Raw genomic sequence first — 23694 nt, 5'->3', positions numbered from 1 at the left:
ATAAAAGCTGAAATAAATCATTCTCTCTACTATTATTCTGACATTTCACATTCTTATAATAAAGTGGTTATCCTGACTGAATTAAGACATGGAATTTTTACTTGGATTAAATGTCAGGAATTGTGAAAAACTGAGTTTAAATGTATTTGGCTAAGGTGTATGTAAACTTCCGACTTCAACTGTACCTATTTGAATAACCATTATCTGGTAACGCTTTATAATATCTTTCATGTATAAGTCATTATAAATGCTTTATATTATAAAGGTATACATATCATTACATACTTATTTATTAATAGTTTAATAAGGCTTTTGATCTATTTTCTAATCATGGAAAACAGCTACTGAATGTCAACAGAGGTAGTTCTATAATTAAATTCACAAAATGTAATATGTTTCTGTGAATGCATAAATAAACCAAGGTAATGTTTATCAAGGGGCAAACATTGTGACTATATCATAAAATATACATTTACTTTAGTTTAGAATAAGATAATGAAATATCACTATATTATTTGCTCTCACCAATGCATTCTGGATGGCAGAGTTGTTGATCCATCTGAAGGCAATCACCTACTACAGAAAAACAGAAAAATCCCAAAATCTACACACAAACCCTTTAGACAAGCTTGAAAACTCATTGAAAACCACAGATTCAACTTTTAATTCACTCCATTCCAATGTCTAATTTGCAAATACCGGTAGTCATAATGAATTAGCTCATGTTCTCCTCTTTCAAAAAGTATAAACAGTTACTGTCCATTATTCACTGAAAAGCACAGTCAGTCATCCCTGTCTGAAATGAGAACTAACTATATGAATAAGTCAAATCCCAAATCCAATCCCAAACCATAGAGAACTTACTGTGTAGCAGAATGAGAGCCGTGAAGATAAGAGAGAGTAGTAATCCAAGCTGGGACATGGCCATAGCAGTCTCAAGTCACTGCAGCAGCCCAGGATTCCAAGACTCCACATGTAAGTAGTTGGGCTGAAGAACAGTCACTGTTCTCACACAGCCAGTGAATGGCCATGCTTGTGCCTGTTCCTGCTGCCACAGTGACCCGCACTGCTCAAAGCATCCAATCAGGAAGTACCTCCCAGCCTGGAGCTACAAACATCCACTGAGCCAATCACTTGACACAACATTGGGCCCCCACTCAATACAAAGCCTCTCTATGGTATATAAACCCCCCTATGGCTAAAGAAGGGTTCCAGACAGAAAAGCACAACTCACTTTGGGATTTTAAAGTTGTATATCTGTTTTTTTGTTGTTGTGAGAATCAACAATGTTATGGCAACTTGGTTGTCAAAGTGTTGCAAATACGATACAGTAGATGTCTGCTCTGTGACCCAAGTCTTATAGCTAGGCATCTTTGTCCTCATAACCCACCAATTACATTGTAAGTAACCAAGGGTTACCCATGTTTATTATGGGGTTTATTATGATGGGGGTGCACATAATGGTCTATCTGATTAATCGTATTGCCTATACAGCATGATATTCACTAGTTCATTATTGGGGTCAGATTTGCTTTAGCCTCCAAGTGGGTAATTATTGTGTGTCAGATGGATTCACAAACAGACAGCCAGAGAAAAGGGGGTGTGACTGTGTTATGTGAAGCTACAGTATATATGGAGGAGACCATGTCATTGGCTGAAGTAGAGGGACATCTAGTGTCCTTCTCTTGCCTCATCTCTTAGGTAATAGACCTCAAATAGAATAGGGACATTTTCAAATTAATTGAAATAGGAAACGAAACCATTGGTTATTTTTACAGAATATAAATGATGATCTACTATGGAGGAAATTAAGAAAAAAAAGCATCATATATTTTTATAGTTGTTGAAATATCATACTTATTTTTAGTCTATGTATATGTACTGTATGTATACTGAACAAAAATATAAATGCAATATCAAAAATCAAATCAAATCAAATCAAATTGTATTGGTCACATGCGCCGAATACAACAGGTGCAGACATTACAGTGAAATGCTTACTTACAGCCCTTAACCAAGATGCAACAATTTCAAAGATTTTACTGAGTTTCAGTTCATAGAAGCAAATCAGTCAATTGAAATAAATTCATTAGGCGCTAATTTATGGATTTCACATGACTGGGCAATGGGCGCAACCATGGGTGGGCCTGGAAGGGGATAGGCCCACCCACTGGGGGAGCCAGGCACAGCCAATCAGAATTAGTTTTTCCACACAAAAGGGCTTTATTACAGACAGAAATACTCCCAAGCACACCTGTGTAATGATCATACTGTTTAATCAGCTTCTTGATATGCCACACCTGTGAGGTGGATGAATTATCTTGGCAAAGGAGAAATGCTCACTAACAGGGATGTAAACAAATTTGTGCACAAAATTTGAGAGAAATAAGCTTTTTGTGCATATGGAACATTTCTGGGATATTTTATTTCAGCTCATGAAACATGGGACCAACACTTTACATGTTGCATTTATATTTTTGTTCAGTATAGTTGACAAAGGAAAAATAGGGTGTAAGAGAAATCATAAAAGGTGATAGCCATTTACAGTAGGGCTACACCCAGGGGCGGATTGGCCATCTGGCAATTCTAGCAAATGCCAGATGGGCTGGACCATTTTTTGTTGGTGGGCTGGTCGAAATTGACACACAAAAATGTATTTAATGAAAAGGGTGACATGGCTGGCGGCCCATGGGCCTGTTAAGATTTTTTATTTTTTTTTGCACACTTTCTCTGTTATACTAATCTATAATGAGCCTTTGGCTGATCAGTGGGCAACGACGGCCAATATGGGCCGGCCTGGCTTTCTGATAGGCTGAGCCGAGGTCACGTAAACTCACGTTCAAAGTCAAACGCGGCATCAGCAAAGAGACCTGCTCCGACTTTGTCATCAGTTAGACAGCCAAGATCATGGATTGTAAATAATGGAAAGGGTGCATATAAACATAGAAAGAGCACATTCTACATTGTCACCTCACTCAAAATGTCCTATTTTGGGGGCGGCTAAAACCATGATTCGGTAAAACAGTAAAGTGCATTATCCTCATCATTCCTGTAATGAAAGTGTCTGCCTGCCGCTGTGCCTGTGGCCTCGCTGGGACCTGCTGCTGTGATGAGCGAGCCACTCTCCTCTCCATGCGTTCAAGAGAAAAATGCTTTCTGATCGTATAACATTTCATAATGCAATTGCAGGAAAAACACAGCTTTGGAAGCTTTGTCCCTCTCAAAGAGAGGAGGGTCTCAGCTTTCTGTAGGTATAATGTATTTCTCAACTCTCAATATTCAGCTCAATAGCAACTATTTTACAACCAAGATATTTAAAATGGCTTTGAGATATGGAGTGGTGCAACGACCATTGCGAGGGCATAGGCCTCATTGGGTAGAAAGCTACAACTGCTACATTTTTTTTAGGACATTCCATTTACTGATGGATGAATACATGGCTACTAGTAGTGGATATTATGTTTAGAGTTAGCGACCTAGTTAATGTTTTCAGTTTCCACTTCCTCAGGTGTTGACCCCAAAATTAATTAGCCTATAATATTTGTTATAGTAATTAACACTTAGGGTATGTAGCTTAGTGGGTAAGAGCGTTGTGCCAGTAACCGAAAGGTTGCTGGTTCTAATCCCTGAGCCGACTAGATGAAAAATCTGTTGATGTGCCCTTAAACAAGGCACTTAACCCTAATTGCTCCTGTAAATCGCTCTGGATAAGAGCGTCTGCTAAATGACCAAAACAAAAATCTAAAATGATTCAGGGGAATATGACAAGCACTAATTTGCAATATAGGCTAAGTCATTATGTTGGCTTTATAATGTTTAAGGGGTGAGGGTGGGGAGTGAGTTGGCGGTGTGCTTAGTGATGTGGGCTGGTGTGGATAAAACAATGCCAGGGCCGAATTCTTGTCCCAGTCCGCCACTGGCTATGGCACCCAGATCAACTCAACCACCACTCCACGCTGTTTGTGTCGGTCGTTTGCTTCAACCACGCCCGCAGTTCACGTCAGTCTGCAACGTCAGTTTGTGCGTGTTGCTCTGTACCGGGGGGCGTAGGTTTGACCGGCTTTTCAGAGGCAGACACAATGAACCGTCGGACGATGTAAAGTACGCATGTGGTCTGAAGGCACACGTTTTGGCAGTATATATTTTTTATTTTGTTGGATATAATTTGATGTTTTCGAGCACACATATCAACGAGACTTTGTGACGGTATAGGGATAGTTGGAAAAGGTCTGTTCAACGAGTTCTCCTGCTAAAACAAGGTCGAAATATCTGGCTAGTCCGATTCGAAAACGACTCCGAAAACAATACGGAATTTTTCAAGGTAAAGGACTTGCTAAAGTCGAAGGTAAATTATGTCGATGATTGAATATTCTGATTACTTCGCCGCAGAATGTCTGGTGTCGATATCTAGCGGTCCCGTCCTACACCGACCTACCCCGGTTGCAGCCGCAGCCCAGCCCCCTCCCCAGGCCCTTCTTCCTGGGGAGCCTGAATGGTCGAACGAGGACAGGGAGGTGCGCGAGACAATGAGACTCGATGGGGCCAACATGATGAAGGTGGCTGGGATCCTCACGGACCTCCACAGCAAGTTCCGGCCGATGTCGGCCTACTCGGAAAGCAGCAACTCCTCGTGTGGGGAGAGCGGCTACACCACGTTGTCTGACTCAACTACCCCTACCATGACCCCCTCTGCTACTCCAATTCCTGGACAGTACAATGCCATTCAGCAACAGTGGGGAGGAGGGGCGCCTCGGTCCCCAGTAAAACGACACCAGTGCACTTTCGACGGCTGTGACAGAGTTTATGGGAAATCATCTCACCTGAAAGCCCATATCAGAACCCATACAGGTACAATTATGCCGCTAGCTCTAACTGTAAAACGTGTTTTGGCCATGTAATCGGAACAAACATAACTGTTCATTATCCAAGTTGTTCCAGAACTTCAAGTTTGGCCATACTCACTAAACACTCCTCCTTTTGTGTCACTCTCTCTACAATTTTCATATTGTTTTCCTGAAGAATGGTGTTTTTCTTCGCAGGAATACACTGTAAATTGGGTGGTTATCGTTTACCCGCGAGTTAGTACAATACTCCCCGAAAGGGGGAAAATCTCCGCAACAGAGGGCTCATAACAAAGAAGTACACGAACAAAAGAATGGGGCTGGACGAAAAAGCATAGTAACTAGTGACGAACATGCTACATCTAGGCTGTATTTGCATACGACGAGCGAGTTCGAGATGGAAACGTAGCGTTTGGGGTGGCGTTTGCGCAGGGTCGGTGGTTCTTTTAGCTCGAGCTGCCAAATCTTTTAATCCCACCTCGCATCAATGTGGCCATTTGGTGAGAGTCAGGTCTTTGTAGAAAAACTCAGTTTTCTTTGTTGAAATCATCCATGTCTGTCAAAGTTGTATGTTTAGCGCTGTTACTTTGTGTACATGCATCAGGTGTCCGCACAGTCTTGAGGTTGAGGGTCAGTGAATAACAGGCGCATATGGATTAGAAGAGGTAACCGTCAGGGAACGCCTACAAAATCGAGTGAGGGAGAGTTGGGAAGGTATGTGCTATTCGGCATCCTTAGGACGTCCCTGATCTTAACCATTTTACATTTCAACGGGGGGGTCCCAAGGATACCGCCTAGCACAGACCGAGTTGGGAGTGTTGCAAAACGCATGTCCGCTTTGCGGTCTTGAATATAGCCCCTGCATCCCCTCGTTTGTTCTATGGCACGAAATAGGCTTAGATTTCACATTGGGGATATCCTCTTGTATAATAGTCAACATAAGAATTTACTATTTACAGTAGGTTATTAGCCTGGCTATTACCCATTTGGAGGACAGTCGTTTTGAAAAGCCTGCTCAAAGTGAAAACTTTCACACTTTTAATGTGGATAATACAAAGGTATTTGACAACTTTGTGTCAAGTTAATCACTTTCGAAACAAGGCAGCCTTTTGAAGGTTTCACATGTCTGAACCCAGTTAGAGCCTTTCCTAGAAGACGTGGAGGTGTTGAGGGAGGCCTCTTCTATGGCCGCCCACCATATGTTGGAGGCAGCCTGCCCTATGAGTGTCAATATCTATTGCAGTCTACATTTTGCATTCACTTTTCTAAATTTCACTATTCACTACCCATGTGAACCATGACCAGGGTAGATTTAAGTTTTTCTTTTCAAAATAGGTTGATTTCCTTGCATAAAAAAAGGCTGCTGATAATATTGTAAACTTTTTACCAAATTGATGGGTATATAGGGTTCTCCCAATAATTTACCTTACTACCAACCGCTATATGTCTTTCTACCTTAATGGCTAGTGTTAGACATTGGCACAAGCAGGGTAATGCTTGACCCCCAGTCTGACCTTTGTGCCAGACTCAGTATTTTAATTTGAAAGTTTGGTGTAGACCTAGACTCTTTTTTTACAGCCCTCTAACCAATTGTACTATTATGTGTGTTTTTCCGCGTTATTTGTAATTTATTTTGTACATAATGTTTCTGCCATCGTCTCTTATAACCAAAAAGAGCTTCTGGATATCAGGACAGCGATTACTCACCTCGTATTGGACGAAGATTTTTTCTTCAACGAGGCGGCCGCGAAGGATATCCTACAGACACCCGACAAGGCCCAAATCCCCGTCATTCGCATGAGGAAGAGACAGAGATATCGTGGACGTAGGTCGGGGTGCCTTGTAAGGATCCGACGGCGAGCGAGTAAACTGCCGCTCCCATCAATCCTATTAGCCAATCTTCAATCATTGGAGAACAAATTGGATGACCTAAGATTACGGTTATCCTACCAACGGGACATTAAAAACTGTAATATCTTATGTTTCACCGAGTCGTGGCTGAACGATGACATGGATAACATACAGCTAGCGGGCTATACACTACATCGGCAGGATAGAACGGCTGACTCTGGTAAGACAAGGTGTGGCGGTCTGTGTATATTTGTAAACAACAGCTGGTGCACAAAATCAAATACTAAGGAAGTCTCGAGGTTTTGCTCGCCTGAGGTAGAGTATCTTATGATAAGCTGTAGACCACACTATTTACCAAGAGAGTTTTCATCTATATTTTTCATAGCTGTCTATTTACCACCACAAACCAATGCTGGCATTAAGATTGCACTGAATGAGCTGTATAAGGCCATAAATCAACAGGAAAACGCTCATCCAGATGCAGCGCTCCTAGTGGCCGGGGACTTTAATGCAGGGAAACTTAAATCCGTTCTACCTAATTTCTACCAGCATGTTAAATGTGCAACCAGAGGAAAAAAAACTCTAGACCACCTTTACTCCACACACAGAGACGCATACAAAGCTCTCCCTCGCCCTCCATTTGGCAAATCTGACCATAACTCTATCCTCCTGATTCCTGCTTATAAGCAAAAACTAAAGCAGGAAGCACCAGTGACTCGGTTAATAAAAAAAGTGGTCAGATGACGCAGATGCTAAGCTACAGGACTGTTTTGCTAGCACAGACTGGAACATGTTCCGGGATTCTCCAGATAGCATTGAGGAGTACACCACATCAGTCACTGGCTTCATCAATAAGTGCATCGATGATGTCGTCCCCACAGTGACCGTACGTACATACCCCAACCAGAAGCCATGGATTACAGGAAACATCCGCACTGAGCTAAAGGGTAGAGCTGCCGCTTTCAAGGAGCGGGACTCTAACCCGGACGCTTATAAGAAATCCCGCTATGCCCTCCGACGAACCATCAAACAGGCAAAGAGTCAATACAGGACTAAGATTGAAACGTACTACACTGGCTCTGACGCTCGTCGGATGTGGCAGGGCTTGAAAACTATTACAGACTACAAAGGGAAGCACAGCTGCGAGCTGCCCAGTGACACAAGACTTCCAGACGAGCTAAACCACTTCTATGCTCGCTTCGAGGCAAGCAACACTGAAGCATGCATGAGAGCACCAGCTGTTCCGGATGACTATGTGATCACGCTCTCCGTAGCCGATGTAAGACTTTTAAGCAGGTCAACATTCACAAGGCCGCAGGGCCAGACGGATTACCAGGACGTGTACTCCGAGCATGTGCTGACCAACTGGCAAGTGTCTTCACTGACATTTTCAACATTTCCCTGACTGAGTCTGTAATTCCAACATGTTTCAAGCAGACCACCATAGTCCCCGTGCCCAAGGACTCTACGATAACCTGCCTAAATGACTACCGACCCGTAGCACTGACGTCTGTAGCCATGAAGTGCTTTGAAAGGCTGGTCATGGCTCACATCAACAGCATTATCCCAGAAACCCTAGACCCACTCCAATTTGCATACCGCCCCAACAGATCCACAGATGATGCAATCTCTATTGCACTCCACACTGACCTTGGCATGGGTCCTCAGATCCTCAAAAAATTCTACAGCTGCACCATCGAGAGCATCCTGACTGGTTGCATCACCGCCTGGTATGGTAACTGCTTGGCCTCCGACCGCAAGGCACTACAGAGGGTAGTGCGTACGGCCCAGTACATCACTGGGGCCAAGCTTCCTGCCGTCCAGGACCTCTATACCAGGCGGTGTCAGAGGAAGGCCCTCAAAATTGTCAAAGACTCCAGCCATCCTAGTCATAGACTGTTCTCTCTGCTACCGCACGGCAAGCGGTACCGGAGTGCCAAGTCTAGGTCCAAAAGACTTCTCAACAGCTTCTACCCCCAAGCCATAAGACTCCTGAACAGCTAATCATGGCTACCCGGACTATTTGCACTGCCCCACCACCCCATCCTTTTACGCTGCTGCTACTCTGTTAATTATTTATGCATAGTCACTTTAACTCTACCCACATGTACATATTACTTCAACTACCTCAACTAGCCGGTGCCCCCGCACATTGACTCTGCACCGGTACCCCCCTATATATATAGCCTCCCTACTGTTATTTTATTTTACTTCTGCTCTTTTTTTCTCAACACTTTTTTTGTTGTTGTTTTATTTTAAAAATAAATGCACTGTTGGTTAAGGGCTGTAAATAAGCATTTCACTGTAATGTCTGCACCTATTGTATTCGGCGCATGTGGCCAATAAAATTTGATTTGATTTGATTTCTGTCTCCCTTCACCAGGTGAACGACCCTTTCCCTGCACCTGGCCCGACTGCGAGAAGAAATTTGCCCGCTCTGACGAGCTGGCTCGCCACATGCGCACCCACACGGGTGAGAAGCGCTTCCTGTGCCCACTGTGCGACAAGCGCTTCATGCGAAGCGACCACCTCATCAAGCACGCCCGCCGCCACCCCGACTTCCAGCCATCCATGCTGTGCCGCAAAGGCTCGTCCTCCGGGGTCCAGGGGGTGTCCAGCCCCACCATGGGCCAGTAGAGTGGAGGGGTCAGTGGGTTCACTCCCACATCTAGGGCTGGGGTAAGCAAGGGTCACAGGGAGTGGTCCTAACCAATCAAATCCACAAGCCAGGCCCCAGCCTGTCCACCACTCACCACAAACAGGACCTGGCTGGGGGTGCATTCACCACCACCCACCTCGACGGATGAAGACGACACTACTCTCAACGCTCAACACAACCTCAATTCTCTCCAAACCCTTTCCCTGAAAAACACTCACACATGCAGGGAATTCTCATGGTCTTCAGTCCACAGTCTCAGCACACGCAGCAGCCAAATGTTTTCCTCCTCTCTCTGCTTATTTTAGAGAGATGGTGCGCCACGCTTTTTTACTGTGTCCGTTTCCTTTTTTGTTAGCGCCATTTAGTGATATTTAGCTAGAGGCGTAGCGAGGCAGAGGTCGACTAGACGTATAGCAGCTTTGCTGATCCCATATTCACCGATTTTAGAGGTTGCACATTCCATGTGTTTTTGTCGTATGCGTTTGTTTCTCTTTCGAATGAATTTAGTTGGCTTAGTTATGTTACGTTTTTGCAATATTGTATTTACTGCATTATTTAATTTGCGGGTCAACTTCACTTTCATAGTACTGATGATGAGTGGTTTAAAGCGCTAAAGACGAGCAGTTTGCAGGCCATCCTTATTGATTCTCAATCAACTTTTATTTTTACCATCCATGAAACGTTGACACATGATACACGTAGTATTATGTCACATACTGATGCAAATGTATATAAGCTTTAAGCTTCTATTGTAGAGAATATCCTTAAATACTATTAGAGGAAGTAATACTTGTGATGAATTGTAGTCCTTATATTAGGGGTGACAGAGTATATGCTTGGATAGAATAGCGCTGCTTGTGAGTGTGTGTAAGAATGTGTGTGTGTGTGTGGGTCTCTATTTCTGTTTTGTTAGAGAAAGAGAATACACTTTCTACTGTTTCCACTGTCTGTCCAGCTAAATGGACACCCTTACTTTATTATCTCAGTGAACAACACTTCAGGAAACTCAGAAAGCCTTAAACAATTTCATACTTTTTTTAACCATGTTTACAGTTTGAATCATTTCTACAGGTTTACGCCGACTCGTCGACACATTACAAATACACATATGCAATATGACACTTTTTCTTACAGGTGTTTTGAACGCTACTTGGCTAATTTATGTGATAGGTATTCACTGTATTTATACGCTTCTACAATTGAACACTGTGGAATTTGATAGTGATACATGTTATTCTCATTATACTTATTATAGCCAATGGTTAGTAAGCCACATTTGTCCAAGTGCTTTAGGAAGTGTGATAAAGGATAGATTGGGGTTACTACATTTCTTTTCTTGTTTTTTCTTTGCTGGTCATTCAGGTCTTCTCTTATCATAATGAGTATGTATCTGGCTTGTTCCTATGTATCTTACTTGATCCTATGTATCTGGCTTTTCTCAGACACGATAACACTGTACTCGGTGCTCTCAGAGCCTTGTTAAAACTAATTTCTTCCACAGAAAGATTGAATTGCATGACTAAGGCACCTCCTCATAGAGTCCCTCCGATGTCTTCCTTCTCTCATGTCTCCACTAACAGACTGACTTTCATTGATCATTTTTGCTGCATTATTTGATCACTGTTCATTCCATTGTAATGGGATGTATTCAACTTTTTAGTTGAAATGCTTTTGCCATTTGTACACATTTTCACAAGTTATTACAATCTGTTGACAACACTTGCTAACTATAACTTCAAAGGCACAATATTACTTAGTGAAAGTATTTGCTATGTTTTAAAATGAATTGCGGATGTCTCCATGGATCTCATAATTTCCCAAATGTATTTGTTTCATTTTCTGACATGGTGACTCTAAGCAAGTCTGCCTCGTCAAAATGATGATTATTTCACAAAGAGTAACAATAATTTACCTCACAAATTGTTTTGTGTAATATTTTGTCTTCCCTTGGAAAGTAGTTGGATCAAAAATGCTTCTAAAGCCAATCGAGCCTTAGGTTTGAACTTCTTTTGTTCTTCAACTGAAAACTACACTCCGGCAGGGAAAACGTCTCTTTTAGTCTGTCTTGTCTATATTCTTATGTATGCTGTGTGGACAGACTGTGCTTAACACTTTTTTCCCCATAGTATTTTACTTACCCCTGGGTGTTCAGTAGTGCTGCTCATCATCAGTTTTGGCATCACATACAAATGTGCTGTATGTAGCTACCCTTCATGCTGCACAATGTCGAAGATGTCCGTTCAGTTTGGACATACTGCGTTAGATATGTATCAATAACATTCATTTTGTAACCTACATAAGAACTTTATAACACACCCATAACCCATACAAAACACATTCATAAGCAGTACATGGACATTTCATAAATGCTTATGTCAACACTCGCAAGTTGATATTTCAGTTATGTCACTATTTGCCATTGTTAACATAAGCGTTTATGAAATACTCATTAACTGCTTACAAATGGGTAATGTATGGGTTATGAAGTCATAATGTAGGTACCCTTCAGATAGAGTTACCAATTAATCAATATAGATTTGACAAACCACAAAATCTGGCTTTGGGGGGACACAACCATATCTCAAACTATTTAATTCACCGCGCTGAACACGTTCTAAGGCAAACAATGCTTATTGTTTCCCACCGTGCACTCATATTTTTTAAAAATGGCACCGCTGCAAAACAATTTTTAAAAGACTTTTTAAGACACATTTTAATGTAATCATTGAAGAAACCCCTTATTCCAGCTTTGTTTTACGTCGCTAAGAGGAACTGTGGAAATCATTTAATACAGCTGCAAAATCCTCTCTGATATTTATATTCTCAGGTGTCTTTTAAGAATTGAGCGCAGGAACTTCCATATTTCCTGTGCAACACCCAGGTGTAAGCATGTGTTTCTATTATTTTGCTGATTAATTTATTACGACTTATCATTTGTGTGGTTTAAATATTTTTTCCATAGCTCATTATTTTGGTGATCTGGAACAATGCTAATAATTTGGTTCCATTGTTTGCTTGATACAAAACTGCCAGTGCTTTTTTAAATAATAAATACAAACTGTAAGTTGAATGTTTTGGTTGTGTGTGTCATGTTCTTCTTAATAGGTGACTGTTAACAGATACTATTAACTTAACTGTATTTAAGTGTTCAGTTATACTTGACATATCCACTTAATTGTCAATATTGTTAACGTTAAAGGGAAGGTTGTCTGAGATGGCATTCAAAGTAAGGAACATTTTATCAATATCTTTTAAAGGGATAATTCACCCAAATTACATTGGGTTTCTTACCCTGTAAGCAGTCTATATACAAGGTATGATATGAAAGAAATCCATGCTTTGGTTTTGTTTACCTGGCCACTGCTAATTTATTACACAATCCAATTCAAGTCAATGGTACCTATATTAGCATTGTTTACTCTTTGTCCAAATCATCTATAAGTAGTGCTGAGCGATTAACCGAAATGTCGGTTATTTTTCAGTTTTTAAACAACTAATTCACTGACATTGGTTCAATTATGTGAATTCCATTTCTCTGTTTCTGTGAGCTCAACGCGCACATTGCACTGCAGTTTCTCTAGAGATACAGTGAGGGAAAAAAGTATTTGATCCCCTGCTGATTTTGTACGTTTGCCCACTGACTAAGAAATTCAGTCTATAATTGAGACCAAAATCGAGCTCTTTGGCATCAACTCAACTCGCTGTGTTTGGAGGAGGAGGAATGCTGCCTATGACCCCAAGAATACCATCCCCACCATCAAACATGGAGGTGGAAACATTATGCTTTGGGGGTGTTTTTCTTCTAAGGGGACAGGACAACTTCACCGCATCAAAGGGACGATGGACGGGGCCATGTACCGTCAAATCGTGGGTGAGTACCTCCTTCCCTCAGCCAGGGCATTGAAAATGGGTCGTGGATGGGTATTCCAGCATGACAATGACCCAAAACACACGGCCAAGGCAACAAAGGAGTGGCTCAAGAAGAAGCACATTAAGGTCCTGGAGTGGCCTAGCCAGTCTCCAGACCTTAATCCCATAGAAAATCTGGAGGGCGCTGAAGGTTTGAGTTGCTAAACGTCAGGCTCGAAACCTTAATGACTTGGAGAAGATCTAAAAAGAGGAGTGGGACAAAATCCCTCCTGAGCAGGGACGGCCTGTTCAATAGGGCGATATGGGCGACGCACTGCCAAACGGGAAAAGGAAGGGATTTTTTTTCTAATCAATTATATCACGGCAACAGTAGTTATCAGTGTTGTAATCTATACGTCTGATCTGCCACAGTGCCACACTGCCACTAAATGTCGAATCAGGCTAAAGTCGTGCTTCAAATGGCTCCACCCCCTTTTGGGGCGATTTCAGTCAGATTGAAAATCGCCCAGAACTTCTGTCATAGACTCCCATGTAAAATCTATTTTTTTCAAATTTCAGAGCCTTCAATACAATCTCAATGGGTGTCTGTGGGCTTGCACTTACGCGCTTTCGTCATACGTTACGTAACCATGAACGTAACTGAGAAAAGAGTGGATTGTTTGAAAGAAGTTCCTTTTTGTCGGCGAACAAATGAAGATAAATTGGCAACGAAACAATTAGGACCTCCCAGACCAAATTTAATAATTCAACAGGTTTCTACTAAAGGCGGAAAGTCCTACACCCGAGGATTTTCCAAAAATTGGTACGAACGAAAAAAGACATTGCCACTCACTCAACTGGATGACGAGGGATACAGGCTAACTGTCCGCCGCCACAACGATGAGGTTAGTGTTGATAATCACAAGTTTACTGGATGTGGATATGGTGTAATAAAGGCAGTTTATTCAGAGGTAAATATATCTGGAATCGCGTTCACGGACCCGTTCGTCAAACTCTTAGGGAGCTATAAATTAAGCCCCATTACTTACCATATCAGATAAGAGAAATTGCTGCAGCTACATATATTTTACATCCTGGCCCTACATAGTTCACTATTTGCATCACTTACCAAAATATTACATGTGGTCATATATGCTTGGAAAGTGGAGATGCCATAGAACGTCAAAAAAGTAAACATTGCTGGAGACACATTGCCGTTTTGGAGAAGACATCGCGTTTGCTAGCGAAGAGATTTGTTGTGGCAAATGAACTTGGGCTGGGAATTGCCAGGAACCTCACGATAAGATATATGCATCAGCATTGCGAGTCTCATGATTCTATACGTATTGCGATTCGATACTGTGATTTTATTGCGCACCATATGTCTGTTGCAGAGGGATCAGAAAGCCATGAGAACGAGTTTTGATCAGTCATGGAAATAAAAGTGCTGAAAACAAATTGGCTCCCAATGTGAAAAGATTGAGAACAAGCTATGAAGGAACAATAATGGTGTTTTGGTGCAGGTACAGCCAACTAGCGCTAAAATATTGCGATATTGTCAATACAGTATATCGTAAAGTATCACTATGTAACTCGATTTCTTTCACCCCAATCCCTCAAATTAACGGTAAATAACTGAATTGTTTGCCCCACATTTAGCTAAGATGATTAGCTAGCCAGCTAAAATGTTTTAGTTAGTTAGCAGTCGCATCTACAATAGTTTACTGTCAATAACATGTCTCCAAAAATGACGTGGTGTCTCCAATTGTGTTGACATTTTACAATTGCAATGCGCATCCATGAGTATCCACTTTCTGTAGCTCAGCTGGTAGAGCATGGTGCTTGTAACGCCAAGGTAGTGGGTTCGATCCCCGGGACCACCCATACACAAAAATGTATGCACGCATGACTGTAAGTCGCTTTGGATAAAAGCGTCTGCTAAATGGCATATTATTATTATTATTATTATTATCTGAAGAGAGCCCCGAAACATTGTGTGCAGACATTTTATGCAATAAATGAAGTAGGTTCAATCTAGTAGTTCTGATCTTCTGATTGGTCCTGATGAGTTGGGCGAGGTCCCCTGCAGGCTACTGTCACTGTTGCATTGGCTCTGAGTCGGGTTCTCTGTCTTCAAATGTTCAGCCTAAGAGAGGGGATTTTTGTGTGTGTGTGTGTGTGTGTGTGTGTTTAACAGTGATGATGTGTGTGTGTGTGTGTGTGTGTGTTTAACAGTGATGATGTGTGTGTGTGTGTGTTTGTGTGTGTGTGTGTCCTCAGAGCAAGAACTCGTGAGTTGGAAGAACTGAGAGGCCTATGGCGTGGGTGTTGTCCTTGGCCACCTGCTGACAAGGCTGACAAGATAGGACCCTTTTGTCCATTGTTATTGGATAGGAACAGAACTTATAACCAGCTCCTGACCTAAATAGATCTTAGCACAACATTTTACTCAACATATCATATTCCATATTCACTATAACAAATATATTTACTACGACATTAGCAAGAACCGCCACATCCTCAGCCGGCTAATCCAGTGTGTGAAGTTTTGCGGAGTGTTTGAGTTAGCTTTGCGAGGCAAAGATGAAACTGAGGGCTCCACCAACCCTGGTAAGCCAACACTTTTGAGATCAGTCAATAAATGCTTCTGGTATTGACTTATATGCTGCCCCTGTCTTCATGTTGTTGCTGGACATATCTTTTTTTAAATGTGTGTAGGTCACCTAAATCATCAGAAAAATTGCCCCTCCTGAGAATTTTTTCAGGAGCCGCCACTGCTCCTGAGATGTGTGCAAACCTGGTGGCCAACTACAAGAAACGTCTGACCTCTGTGATTGCCAACAAGGGTTTTGCCACCAAGTACTAAGTCATGTTTTGCAGAGGGGTCAAATACTTATTTCCCTCATTAAAATGCAAATCAATTTATAACATTTTTGACATGTTTTTCTGGATTTTGTTGTTGTTATTCTGTCTCTCACTGTTCAAATAAACCTACCATTAAAATTATAGACTGATCATGTCTTTGTCAGTGGGCAAACGTACAAAATCAACAGGGGATCAAATACTTTTTTCCCTCACTGTAGTAGGGAGTTGTAGTTTCCAACAGGCCAATGTTCTACATAGTTTAGCACAGCAAACGTGATAATTAACTACAATGACCATAATCCATTGCGCGGCTACATGTCCAGTCTGTGTTGAGGGGATACATAGAGAGCAGTTGCTTTGTATGGTATTGGTATTCAGCAGTCATAAAAGTTTGCCTTATTTACTTTGAAGAACTACTAAAATAGTGATTTTATCAGACAGCTTAAGCAGCAGCTCTATAGAGATGATGACTTGCAATTAAATAATAAAGTCATCAAATTAAACAAATGTAATATACACAACAATTTAAATATTTTATTAAGGTAATGTGAATAATTGATGGTTAAAAAGTAAAGTGATAAGCAGTCACCCTCATGAGACTTTTATTAATTGTTTTATTCTGTGTTGTTACGGTATTCAACCCACATAATGCATAGAGCATTTGTGGTCCTCTGTAGCTCAGCTGGTAGAGCACGGCGCTTGTAACGCCAGGGTAGTGGGTTCGATCCCCGGGACCACCCATACACAAACATTTATGCACGCATGACTGTAAGTCGCTTTGGATAAAAGCGTCTGCTAAATGGCATATTATATTATATTATTATTTGATGTTTTAAAAAAATAATCGAAATCATAATTGTTTTGTAATAATAAAACCGAAACCGAACCAATCTCAAATAGCACTAATCGCTCAGCACCATCTATACGTAACTTCACTGAGTTACACAATACATTTTGGGATGATTGTTTGCGTGACCTTAACCTTGCAGGGGCATAGAGCCTGGAAACAGTGTGGGACTGTTTGGAATTTAGGGGGTGACATGCTAATCAATTCAAATTCTGAGCAAATCACACAACTATGAGGCGTGGCTCTAAATCGAGGCGGGAGAGGATAATCACTAGTTAACACAACCACAAAGTCATAAACCCCGCCTATTTCTACAATTTATCTTCTTAAAATCAGATTTTAAACCTAACCCTAACCACACTGCTAACCTTATGCCTAACCCTAACCTTAAATAAAGACCAAAAATATAATTTCCTTAGCCAATTTTGACTTTGTGGATGTGGAATCTGACTTTGTGGCTATGGAAGCTAGTGGAAACCGAGAGGGAGTGTAGTGGGTGGGGAAGAGGAGCAGCGGCTCCACAGAGAACGCCAGCAGGTCCCTTTGCTCAAACTGGGCCATCTACTCCTCTCTGAGTGCAAGGACAGTTGTTTTCAGACATGCCTGGTCTGAAAACAACCCCTTCCCCTAGCTTCGCAAGGCCCATTGAAAGATGATCTTGAACCATCACCATATTGTTTGCACCGTTTTGGTCGCTAGCTGGTCTCTTAAGGGAAAAATCCACTCAAAAATGAACTTTTCGTATTTTTATCATTAGTTCACTGTTGATACAGTCGCAAAATGCGTCATCATGATGATGTGCCAGGTGACACTTTGCTACTTGAAAGTCCAATATCTTGAAAACTTAACTGCTGACATGTAACACATGGGACTGTAGCAACAGTGGACTACTGAAAAAAATGCCAAAAGATAGTTGTTGAGTGGAGTTTTCCTTTAAGGCCAGCAAACACAGGGTTTACACGGGCAAATGTCACTCAACAAGCATGTACTTGCTAAATAAGGCGCTTGCTGGAGAAAGAAAAAGAGTGAACACAGTTAAAAGAGCAAAAGTCTGTATGCAAATATACTTTGTCCAACCACTGGAACTCACCTTGGGTGCTTATTGAACATGACAGGCAGGTATTTGTCCTCAGACAGCATCTTGCCCAGGGGCAGGGCCCCCAGGAGCCTATTGCCCCCCTGCAGGGAGAGGGTGTAGCCCAGGATCCAGTAGGAGTAGTCAGGGTGTACCAGGTTACCAGCGCTCCGGCTGGGTGGAGGGGGTCATCTTGCCCCACATACAGTGCATTCGGAAAGTATTCAGACCCCTCTGAATGTCCTTGAGTGGCCCAGCCAGAGCCCGGACTTGAACCTGATCGAACATCTCTGGAGAGACCTGAAAAATAGCTATGCAGCGACGCTCCCCATCCACCTGACAGAGCTGGAGAGGATCTGCAGAGAGGAATGGGAGAAACTCCCCAAATACAGGTGTGCCAAGCTTGTAGTGTCATACCCAAGAAGGATTGAGGTTGTAATCGCTGCCAAAGGTGCTTTAACAAAGTACTGAGCAAAGGGTCTGAATACTTATGTAAATGTGATATGTACATTTCTTTTTTTTTTCATAAATGTGCAACATTTTCTAAAAACCTGTTTTTGCTTTGTCATTATGGGGTATTGTGTGTAGATTGATGAGAAAAAAAGTATAATTTAATCAATTTTAGAAAAAGGCTGTAATGTAGCAGAATGTGGAAAAAGGGAAGGGGTCTGAATATTTTCCGAATGTACTGTAGCTGAGGGAGAGAGGGAGAAGGAGAGAGAAGCTTCAACCTTGTTCCATTCGTTTTATTAAGCATTCCTAGAAAAATAAGCCATTTTAGACTATTGAGCTGCACCTCAAGTCTGTCTGTCTGTCTGTCTGTCTGTCTGTCTGTCTGTCTGTCTGTCTGTCTGTCTGTCTGTCTGTCTGTCTGTCTGTCTGTCTGTCTGTCTGTCTGTCTGTCTGTCTGTCTGTGTGTGTTCGTGTGTGTGTGTGCAGCCAATCAGCCCTCACATCAGATCCCAATCCAGTCCCACTTGGTCCACGTTCTCCATGATGGTCACCAGTCTGCTGCGGAACCACTGCATGAACCTCACATCGTCCTCCAGTGCCAGCACATGCTGCAGTCCCTGTTTCAACACCTAGGGGGCGACATGCAACACAGGACGGCCACTGAGCCAGGGTTCGAATCTCCAAATACTTGATACATTAAAACAATTTACATTACACTATATATACAAAAGTTAGTGGATTCGGCTATTTCAGCCACATCCATTGCTGACAGTGTATAAAATCGAGCACACAGCCATGCAATCTCCATAGACAAACATTGACAGTAGAATGGCCTTACTGAAGAGGTCAGTGACTTTCAACGTGGCACCGTCATAGCATGCCACCTTTCCAACAAGTCAGTTCATCACATTTCTGCCCTGCTAGAGCTGCCCCGGTCAACTGTAAGTGCTGTTATTGTGAAGTGGAAGCGTCTAGGAGCAACAACGGCTCAGCCACGAAGTGGTAGGCCACACAAGCTCAAAGAACGGGACCGCCCAGTGCTGAAGCGCGTAGCGCGTAAAAATCGTCTGTCTTCGGTTGCAACACTTACTACCGAGTTCCAAACTGCCTCTGGAAGCAACATCAGCACAATAACTATTTGTTGGGAGCTTCATGAAATGGGTTTCCATGGCTGAGCAGCCACACACAAGCCTAAGATCACCATGCACAATGCCAAGCGTCGGCTGGAGTGGTGGAAACGCGTTCTCTGGAGTGATTAATCACACTTCACCATCTGGCAGTCCGACAGACTAATCTGGGTTTGGCAGATGCCAGGAGAACGCTACCTGCCCCAATGCATAGTGCCAACTGTAAAGTTTGGTGAAGGAGGAATAATGGTCTGGGGCTGTTTTTCATGGTTTGGGCTAGGCCCCTTAGTTCCAGTAAAGGGAAATCTTAACGCTACAGCATACAATGACATTCTAGACGATTCTGTGCTTCCAACTTTGTGGCAACAGTTTGGGGAAGGACCTTTCCTGTTTCAGCATGACAATGCCCCCGTGCACAAAGCGAGGTCCATACAGAAATGGTTTGTCGAGATCGGTGTGGAAGAACTTGACTGACCTGCACAGAGCCCTGACCTCAACCCCATCGAACACCTTTGGGATGAATTGGAACGCCGACTGTGAGCCAGGCCTAATCGCCCAACATCAGTGGCTGAATGGAAGCAAGTTCCCCCAGCAATGTTCCAAAATTTTGTGGAAAGCCTTCCCAGAAGATTGGAGGCTGTTATAGCAGCAAAGGGGGGACCAACTCCATATTAATGCTCATGATTTTAGAATGAGATGTTTGACGAGCAGGTGTCCACATACCTTTGGTCATGTAGTTTATCTACTATCTTTCCATCTATCAAATAACAAATGAGTTGTAGTAAAGTAGTTTGAGCACTGTTACAGATTTAACACAATAAATCAATAAAAGTAGCAGCTATCAATGTTTATTAGGATTTTCATGCAATGTTTTTCATGTGTATAGAATCGATTTGCATGTATAGACTAGATGTGCACTTGTTTCCAGATGTTGTAGTGACTGAGGAAGCAGCCGATCTCCCATTGAGTCAGGACACACCCCGAATACGGGTCTTTGTACCCAGGCAACATGTCTATGCCCATCGCCTGCAGCTGGGAGGTGTTCAGGGCTCTGAACAAAAGAGAAGAAAATAAAAGATTAGTAAACATAATTCCAAATGTTCCAACCCAGCCCAGATGCTTAGGACTAGATTTACTTCAAGTTTGCACCTGTGCAGCATTGGCACCTGTTCTTTATCATACAAAATTTAGCACAAACGGTAGAACAAAAGATCAAAGGAAGATTAAGATATAGATGATACATCTAAGTTGAATGTTTGATGAATCCATGCTTCACTAATTGGAACAATAGTGGAGTGGAGTGAGGATTCAGTTTGGATAGCAGGCAATGTATTTTATCCCCTTCTGAAGTAACAGGTGCAGACGTTACGTAAAGTGCTTTTGGGTTGTTGTGTCATACTTACCATCCACCGCCTCTGTCAGTGTAATATTGATGCCTAGAACGGCGAGCGTGCTCAGCATTCGATCCCGCCAGTCAAAGCGACGCTTCAGATTAATCCGAAAGATCTAGAATGAAGGTGGGGAGAATAGGTCATGAAAATCAGACAGTTCCATCCTTTATCACCTTTCTCATGATTTGCATGAAATTAATAACAGTGGATGACTAAAGACACAATATACAGTAGATATATTCTAAGTGCATTCTCAGAACCTCATCAAATCAAATATTTTCCAGAGGTTTAGGTGTATGGTGCCTGTATTTGGACGGCTTCATGATCAACCTCTGAATGCTCGGCTATGAAAAGCCAACTGTAGGCTTTTACTCCTGAGGTACTGACCTGTTGCACCCTCTACAACCACTGTGATTATTATTTGACCCTGCTTGTCAGCTATGAACGTTTGAACATCATGAAAAACAATCTGGCCTTAATGGCCATGTACTCTTATAATCTCCACCTGGCACAGCCAGAAGAGAACTGGCCACCCCTCAGAGCCTAGTTCCTCTCTAGGTTTCTTCCTGCCTTTCTAGGGAGTTTTTCCTAGCCACTGTGCTTCTACATCTGCATTGCTTGCTGTTTGGGGTTTTAGGCTGGGTTTCTGTATAAGCACTTTGTGACATCTGCTGATGTAAAAATGGCTTTATAAATAAATGTGATTTGAATTTGATTTGATAATCGACTGAAGAAAAATACCTGTATCAGACTCTTATTATTAAATAAAAACAGATCATACTGTTAAGACATTTGCCATCTATGATTTCTGAAGGAATTCCTCAGTCTCTCATTAATGACCAGTTTGGGGATTCTCTAAAGGGAGGGGGCATGATGAAGGAGAGAAAGAGATAGCTAGTGAGCTATAACGGAGGAGTGAGCATTCTGACAAGGCTGTTATAGTGAGAGAAGTCTAACGGCTTCACAGAGACTGGTCTATAGGCGAGGGAAAAGCGTGAAAGAAAGTAGACGACAAGAGTAGAGGGATATATTAAAAGATAGTGAGGGGTGTGTGTGAGAGAGAGAGAATATCTCAAACTAACTCAGAACTCTCAGACCTACCTTGAACATTCATGGTATTCATGCATTGATGTCATTCCAAGAATTGTGCAGAAATATTTAGTAAGGATTCGTCTCAGTCATGCAGTGGCATGGCCACCTCCTCCTCCTGACACTGCTGTTGCTTCAAGGTCAGCGGTAGATACCCATAGTGCTCTCTGTTGCATATGTACATCTGCATGGAATCACAGGGTCATAATATAACATAATACATTAGACACATACACATTACATGTATTGCATGTTTGATTGAGTCTGCCTGGAGTGGTAGATAGGCAGGGTTTGCAATTTTGGGACTATTCTATTGGGTCTATTGTGCCAGAAGGAAAGCTGAAAGAAAGCTGAAAGAAATGCTATTTATATCCAGATCTGACCCCCATTCAATACGCAGTAATGAAAGTTGCATTTAAACACAATTCATTATGACTCCATGTCTGACCTGCCCGCCGCGCAGAGAAGGCGAAGACCATGATGTCATCCAGGGGAACGGTGTAATCATGGTGTGGAGGGTGCAAGGCCAGCGCTCGGCCGGTGCTCCGCCTCAGGACCACCAGGAAGGTAGAGTGCACCATGGGAACATTGAAGCAGCCCACTATGACATTATCTGTGGCCTTTGAAATGAAAAAAACTTCAATAATATCCTCCCTGGTAGTTTGTATATTTCAAGTCTTCAAATACAATGGTGGGCACTGAGCACATATGAAAGCAATGTGATATAATACAATGAATCAAAAAGGAAACATTTAATTAGCATTAATTGTATAAATGATCATGCGTTACAAATATTGTTGACGTCTATATCTAAAAAAAGACACACTCCCTAATTTAATTGAATATTAATGCCATAGATAGAAAACTGAATGCAAATCACACTGAAGTGGCAAACAAAACTAAAATGAAATTGGGAAAGGACAGAAGAGCCAGCCATACGGTCACATAACACTGAGGGAAAGTGCCAGGGGAGTGGTGGTGCGAAGCAAGATGGCAGAAGGCAAATCATCAAATGGCTCCATCTGTTTCCCTGCCCTCTAACAATACCCTTACTCAATATGACACTAACAGAGCCAGACAGCCAGAGAGCCAGACAAGACAGACAGACAGACAGACAAGTGCAATACTTCAGATTGAATAAACATTCGAATGGCAACTAAACCATAAAGTTGTCTTCCGAGAAGGGGGCCAGTAGTGGGCCAGAAAAAGTAGAGAAGTTGGAGAAATGGTGACAATGGGTGAAATAAATGAAGATGAATGAAGGGTCTACCTGTGGGGTCATGCCACACCAGAAGTAGAGGACACTGAATGGGTGATACAATCCATAGGATACTCTATATAAACTCAGCAAAAAAATAAACGTCTCATATTCAGGACCTTGTCTTTCAAAGATAATTCGTAAAATTCTAAATAACTTCACAGATCTTAATTGTAAAGGGTTTAAACACTATTTCCCATGCTTGTTCACTGAACCATAAACAATTAATGAACATGCACCTGTGGAATGGTCGTTAAGACAATAACAGCTTACAGACGGTAGGCAATTAAGGTCACAGTTATGAAAACTTAGGACACTAAAGAGGCCTTTCTACTGACTCTGAAAACACCAAAAGAAAGATGCCCAGGGTCCCTGCTCATCTGCGTGAA

The 23694-nt window shown here is 42.2% G+C and overlaps 1 protein-coding gene and 1 pseudogene across 2 annotated transcripts; one reads left to right on the top strand and one right to left on the bottom strand.

The window, feature by feature from the left end:
- Positions 1-4325: 4325 nt before the first annotated feature.
- Positions 4326-10677, top strand: LOC311150696 (Krueppel-like factor 13). Its single transcript, XM_084188206.1, has 2 exons — positions 4326-4848; positions 9076-10677. Exons 1-2 carry the CDS (start codon positions 4353-4355, stop codon positions 9327-9329), a joined length of 750 nt encoding a protein of 249 aa, XP_084044332.1. The 5' UTR covers positions 4326-4352; the 3' UTR covers positions 9330-10677.
- A 5699-nt stretch (positions 10678-16376) lies between these two features.
- LOC311150504 (procollagen galactosyltransferase 2-like) lies at positions 16377-21281 on the bottom strand (annotated as a pseudogene). Its single transcript has 7 exons — positions 21219-21281; positions 20967-21073; positions 20486-20618; positions 18942-19069; positions 18003-18161; positions 17364-17483; positions 16377-16389 (listed from the first exon to the last, which is right to left on the bottom strand). The product of its transcript is annotated as a procollagen galactosyltransferase 2-like (transcript).
- Between the last annotated feature and the right edge of the window lie 2413 nt (positions 21282-23694).

The sequence above is a fragment of the Coregonus lavaretus genome (assembly GCF_964263955.1).
Source record: "Coregonus lavaretus genome assembly, chromosome: 23".
Classification (NCBI taxonomy): Eukaryota; Metazoa; Chordata; class Actinopteri; order Salmoniformes; family Salmonidae; genus Coregonus; species Coregonus lavaretus.
The sequence above is the reverse complement of the archived record's forward strand: the minus strand, read 5'-3'. Positions and strand labels throughout refer to the sequence as shown.

Bases quoted from the DNA above. Each gene is read 5' to 3' on its own strand.
- LOC311150696 (XM_084188206.1), top strand. From the start codon at position 4,353: ATGTCGATGATTGAATATTCTGATTACTTCGCCGCAGAATGTCTGGTG. The intron at 4,849-9,075 runs GTACAATTATGC...TCCCTTCACCAG, and splicing joins CCATATCAGAACCCATACAG to GTGAACGACCCTTTCCCTGC.